Raw genomic sequence first — 6,874 nt, forward strand, 5'->3', positions numbered from 1 at the left:
AAAAAAAAAAAAAAAAGTCAAGAGGGCTACAGTTATAGCTAGACAATAGTTGGATGTAAGGAACTCTGATAGCGTAGTGGTTACAAGTTGGGTTGCTGCTCTCAAGGTCAGCAGTTTGAAATTACCAGTGGTTCTGTAGGAGAAAGATGAGACTTTCTGCTCCTGTAAAGATTTACAGCCTCAGAAACCCTGTACCAGGGTCACTGTGAGTCGGAACCAACTCCACGGCACTTAACCACCACCACCACCATAGTTGGATGGAGTTCTGGGTGGGGTAAGTTAGGAAGTTAGGGCAGGTTACTTGATGAAGCCATACTTTCATTAAATACATGTGAAGTAAGTAAAGAATTCTCCCAAAGCCAGAACCATATACTCAAATGTTAAGGAGTTTTTTTTTTTTTTGCATGCAAATTGGTGAGGCAGCTGGGGAGTGTAGGGTTTGAATGAAACTGGATTGCCAAGACTAGAAAGCCCTTTGAGTATAACAGTAAACTGAAGACTCTAAACCCTTTAGAGTAGCCTTATCTTAGCTCACCAGCTACCTTTTTCCCATAATGAGCCCAGTTTCCTTAGTATACAAGATTTTAGCTAGGTAAATCCTGGTGTGGCGCTATAGGATAAGTACTGAACAGAAAGGTTTGTTTGAATTGCAAGGTTGGCTGTTCAAACTTAACCAGTCACTCTTTGGAAACCCTGTATAAGGTTGCTGTGAGTCTCAAAGGACTCGATGGCACTTAACAACAGACATAAGCTCTAATGAGCCCTGGTGGTAGAGTGGGTTAAGCACCTAGCTGCTAACTGTAAGGTCAGTGGTTCAAATCCACCAGCCCTTCTACAGTAGAAAAATAAGGCTGTTTGCTCTTGTAAAGACAGTCTTGGAAACCCTAAGGAACAGTTCTGCTCTGTCCTGTTATAGGGTCACTGTAAGTTGGAATCCACTCAGTGGCAGTGAGGGTTTTTTTTAGGCAGTAGCTCTTTTGCAACTCTAGGAGAGTGCCAAGAGATGTGAATACTGTCCAACTTTTAGAAATAAAGGTAGTAATCGATGTTATAGAATTACAGAATGCTAGGCAGTAGAGTGGAGTCCTGGTGTGGCGCTGTGAGTTAATGAGCCAGACTGCAAAGCCCTTTGAACTCTAAGGTCGGCGGTTCAAGCTCACCATAAGCTACTCAGAAACCCTATATAGGGTCACTATGGATCGGAACTGACTCGATGGCACTTAACAACAGTCGGTAGAGCACAGTGAAGTGTGAACCTTTTTGTTTCTTACTTTACCCTCTTCACCTGTTCTCATTATGACCCTTTATCAAACCTGAGTGAGTGGGAATTGAGATCAATTGTGCAAATAATCATTTGTTAAATTTCTGCAATGTTGTCTAATAGCACAATGGCTCCTGATGACCCAGTTTTTATTACAGTAAACAGAATTACCCTATGAAAGTTAAATCTTAACTGTTTTTCCCAAATATATTGTGACACGTTCTGTCAATACAAGGATATACAAAAGTAAAAGTACATTTCGTATGGGACTCACTACTTTGGATTACACATTTCCCTCTTGGTTATTTACTAGCAGTATAAAAATAATCAGTTGATATGTTTCAGAATTTGAGTATTGTGCCAGGGGAAAAAAGATTACAGATTCATCCATATTCTGTAGACTTCCCAGGATGAAGGAAGACATCCATATTCTGTAGACGTCCCAGGATGAAGGAAGACAGTCCAGAGGCCAGAATGGAGTCCAATGATTCATGGTCACAGGACTAATGTGATTGAAGACAAAAGAAAGCTTCACAAAATCATGATTTGTGACAGGTCAATTCATCACACTCAGAGGCAATGAAAGGAACATGTACACACTTAAGATTTTAAAAGCTTGCAGGATTGGTTCTGGGGCTTCTGCCATCTGGCTCCGTGGTGTTCATGGTATGACTTACGACTGTGCAGCCCTGAGTCAGAGCCATCAGGACCCTAACTCTCTGTGCGAGTCTGATGGTAAACACCCCTTCCTTGAGCTCATCTGGATATTTAAAATCTACTTTCAAACACACTCTGAGAACAAAGCTGCCCTTCCCTAGGTTATCCAGGACTTACCTGTTAGCCACATTGTTGATTTAAAGGTCAGAAAAACTTATTCAAGACTCAAATTTACATTTGTTATCCCATTAAATTACCCACAAGATGAATTTATGTTACACTCATTGTATATAAGTTTAATATAGGCATTCTTTGGAGTAGGGGTTTACAATCCAGTAGGCTGTCTACCATGAATTCCAGTGCAAAGTGCACCCAGAAATTATTGTTGTTAAGTGCCTTAGAGTCGGTCCCAACTCGTAGCAATTCATAGTCCCAAGGAGCAGCTCACCAACTTTGTGGTTAGCAGTCTAGTGCTTATCCTATAACACCATACCAGGCAATGAGAAGTTAATTACCAAATATCATCCTAATGTCCACTTAATACCTTGAAATCTTTTCAGTTGACCTTCTGTTGTTTAGTTTCATTCCATATCAGTAATTGCTTTATCGAGGTCAGTGTTTCTAGTTACAGGAAATGCTGATCTTAGTAAATCTGAAATATAAAGAGGGAAATAAATGTTCTTTAATAAATAATTGAAAGACTCCCAGTTTTCAAAATTCACTGATAGCACTATTGCCTTTTATGTCTAGAGTATTTTAGAAGTGATAACTAAATTATAGCATCTAAAAAAATCATCTCTTCAAGGAATTTCACAGAGTATGCAACATAATAGCTTATTGTAAGTAGGTTAAATAGACTGGCTTTCTCTCAAGTGGCTTACTGTATTAAAGAAGAGTTTAATATGTTCAGCTCTGCTGCAGAAACACCAAATGAATTCTGACACCTATGATGAGATGATTAAAATTGGGATTTTTTTTTTTCTTCTTTTTTTTGACAGCATCAACAAAGAGAGCATCGTGGATGTAGAAGGTGTTGTGAGAAAAGTGAATCAGAAAATTGGAAGCTGTACACAGCAAGATGTTGAATTACATGTTCAAAAGGTAACTTTTTTCCAAACATATTTATAAGTTGATTATGGAATTAATTAGTTCTTTTTATAATGGACTATCCTAATACATATAGCTTAAAATAACAAATATTTATTTGTTCGTGATTTTGAATTAGGGCCCATCTTGAATGCATCATCTCTGCTGCATGTGACATGGGATGGGCTCGCTGACGTCCATGGAACATATTTCCATGTGGTCACTCATCCTGCCGGCCAGCAGCTCAGGCTTGTTCATATGGTTCCATTAGGGTTCCCAGCAACAAGACAGGAAAGCCCTAGTGTGCAAGTGCTTTTCAAGCTGCTACTTGTGCCATGTTGGCTAAATAGCCCATTACCAACACAAAGTCACATGACAGAATTCAGACTTAAGGATTTGTGGAAAATAGATTCCATCTCTTAATGGGAGGAAACACAACATCATTGTAATGGAACATGAATATTGTGTTATTACAGCCATTATTCATACAGTCTACTATAACACCAACTAAAAATGTTTACTCACTATTTTGAGTCTACATTGGTATGTATTTTCTTCTGTTATAATTCTAAACATACTAATTCTTAGTCATTATATCTCATTAAAATAATTTTATTTCTGATACTTTACAGTATGGAGAAATCAAGAGGTAATACCATTGTTGTTGATATTAAATGCTGCTGAGTTAGTTATAACTCATAGCAACCCTGTTGTATAGGGTTTTCAAGACTGTAAATCTTTGCAGGAGCAGAGAGCCTCATCTTTCTCCCACAGAGCAACTGGTAGGCTTGGCTTTATATTCCAGCTGTAGCTTTTTTTTATAAAATATTTATTCCATCTATCTATTTTCTGAAACTTGCTCTTAAGTATAGAGAAGCTAAAGCAATTGGAAGAAATGAAGACATAAAAGAACTGAACAAAAAATTTCAAAGGCAGTTCAAGAAGACAAAGTAGTATTATAATGAACTGTGCAAAGACCTAGAGTTGGAAAACCAAAAAGGAAGAACATATTCAGCAATCCTCATACTGAAAGAACTGCAGAAAAAAATTCAAACATCCATATTTTAATACTGGAAGATATGATAGACTAAATATTGGATGATGCAGGAAACAACAAAAGAAGATGGAAGGAATATACAAGAGTCGCTACAATAAAAAGAATTGGTCATTGCTTAGCCATTTGAAAAGGTAACATATGTAAGTAAAATTTTCCTGAAGATCATTCAAAATGGTTGCTGCATTACATTGACTAGGAGCTGTCAGAAATTCAAGTCAGATTCAGAAAAGAATGTGGATTGAAGGATATCATTGCTGATATCAAATGGATCTTAGCTAAAAGCAGAGAATACCAGAAAAATGTTTACTTGTTCTTCATTAAGTATGCAGAGGTATTTGACTACATGGATCATAATAAACTATGATAATATTGCGAGGAATGGCATTCCAGAACATTTAATTTTGCTCATGAGAAACTTGTATATAGACCAAGAGGCAGTTAGAACAGAATAAGGGGATACTGAAGGGTTTAAAATCAGGAAAGGTGTATACCAGGGATGTAATCCTTTTATAATATTTATTCAGTCTGTATGCTGAACAAACAATATGAGAAGCTGGATTATATGAAGAAGAATGTGGCATCAGAATTGGAAGAAGACTCACTAACATAGCTGAAGCAACATTACTTGCTAGGAGTAAAGAGGACTTAAAATATTTACTGATAAAGATCACAGACTGCAGTAGCTTTCAGTATAGATTGTACCTCAATGTAAAGAAAACAAAACTCATTGGTACTGGACCAATAAATAATATGATAAACAGAGAAAAGATGAAAGTTGTCAAATATTTCATTTTGCTTGCATCCATAATCAATGCTCATGGAAACAGCAGTCAAGAAATCAAAGGCTATATTGCAGTACACAAATCTGCTGCACAAGAGCTCTTTAAAGTGTTCAAGAGCAAAGATGTCAGTTTAAGGACTAAAGTGCACCTGACCCATACCATGGTATTTTCAAACACTTCATATGCATGTGAAACTTAATGAATATGAATAAGGAAGACTGGAGAAGAATTGATGCATATGAATTATGGTGTTACAGAATATTGAACATACCATGGACTGCCAGAAGGATAAACAAATGGGTCTTAAAAGAATTACAGCCAGAATATTCCTTAGAAGTGAGGATGGCAAGACTTTTTCTCTTGTCTTTAGACATGGTGTCATGAGGGATCAGTCCCTGGAGAAGAACATCATGTTTGGTAAAGTGCAGAGTCAGTGAAAAAAAGGAAGCCTCCCACCCCCACGCCAAAAGAGGTGGTTTGACACAGTCAGTGGCAGCAAAATGGACTCAAACATAACAATTGTGAGAATGACACAGGACCAGGCAGTGTTTATTCTGTTGTGCATAGGGTCACTATGAATCAAAACCTAACATCATTTTCTTCTCCGGCATTAAAAAATTGAGGTATGTATTATCATTAATTATTAAAATACCATAAATAAATTCACATGTATTTAGTCCTACCGAAATAACCCAGCAAATTTTAAATGACAGTGCTCAGATTGAAGCCTTATTTATAGCTACCAACTCAGATTAACCCTGTATAGCATTTCTAAGGCTATACATCTTCACAGGATCAGGAAGCCTCATCTGTCTCCTGCAGAATAGCTTGTAGATTCAAACTGCTAAAATTGCAGTTAGCTGCCTAATCATAACCCACTTAGCTACAGTATACATCATTAAATTTCTCTTAAGGAGTGAGTAGTCTTTAAAACAGGCTGATATCTTCCCTTTTTCACCTGTGTTTATGTATGCCTGTGTGTGTGTGTGTGTGTGTACACACATGAACATATGTAAGAGAGAAGGCAGAGAGACGGGCAGACAGATTCAGAGAGATTACCCACCATAAACACTGTTTAGCTACAATTGATTGTCATGGAATACTGTATGGCTCAGAGAATCTTGTATTTTTTACTGGTTAACTTGTTAAATTACTTTATTCTCCTAGTGTACATTTCATGTTGAATTAACCCCACCAGGAAGTCTTATTACCTAGTAAAGGCAAGCTAACCTAAGGTTAAAAGTAGAAATACTGTCTAATGTAGTATTAGTACAACTTTAATATTAAAGTTGTTGTTAAAAGTTATAGAGTCCAGTCTGGCAGCCACATCACGTTGGTCTCCTGGTGAGTGGAAGAGGGGGAAAGGCAGCAATGAAAATAAGAGCCAAATTCGTCCATGTTCCACAGACTCCCGTCGACCTGGAGATGAGATAGCGAAGAGGAGGGGTTGGTTGGTCTGAAATGTAGTGAGACCTGAGGACACCTGAGCCAATGGACAAGGATATAGCCACGGAGGGATGGAGCTGAGAGCGAAGCGCCTACCTGATGTGAAGTAAGGGGAGACGCACAAGAATGCCCAAAAAAGGAAACAAGTGTAAATTGCTATAGTATGATGAACTTGACTTACATTTATGGATGTAGTAGCTCAAAATACCAACTGAGAGGGAAGGAGTCTTCACATCCAAGATCAATCCTATCCACTCTGTATACAGGGTTGATAGATGGGGAAACTTAGATATTGGCTACCTAAAATGGAAGGGGCTATAAAGACATGAAGTTGACTGGTTTACAAGGTTTCAAGAGGGAGTTTAGTTTCAGAGTGTGTGGGGGAAGGTAGAATCATCACTAAATAGTTTTCATCTTGTCTAGATGGGTCTGATAAAAGGAGATGGGGATAAGATTCTTATGATTCAATACTGAAGTAATTGTTATCATGACTAACTGTGACTGTCACAACTGTAAAGGTAGAAGTTTTGTAACAAAAAGAGAAGAGTAGTTAATCTTACAGTCCAGGAACAGAGAATCCTAGGA

The 6,874-nt window shown here is 37.7% G+C and overlaps 1 protein-coding gene across 2 annotated transcripts in view; it reads left to right on the forward strand.

Moving 5' to 3' along the window:
• Positions 1-6,874, forward strand: part of DARS (aspartyl-tRNA synthetase) — a 74,182-nt gene that overhangs the window by 42,147 nt on the left and 25,161 nt on the right. For both annotated transcript variants that reach the window (XM_006834574.1, XM_006834575.1), the window contains one exon: positions 2,917-3,019. In XM_006834574.1, coding sequence (XP_006834637.1) covers positions 2,917-3,019 — 103 coding nt within the window. The remainder of the gene's footprint in view (positions 1-2,916; positions 3,020-6,874) is intronic.

Source organism: Chrysochloris asiatica, unplaced genomic scaffold (assembly GCF_000296735.1).
Source record: "Chrysochloris asiatica unplaced genomic scaffold, ChrAsi1.0 scaffold00012, whole genome shotgun sequence".
Classification (NCBI taxonomy): domain Eukaryota; kingdom Metazoa; phylum Chordata; class Mammalia; order Afrosoricida; family Chrysochloridae; genus Chrysochloris; species Chrysochloris asiatica.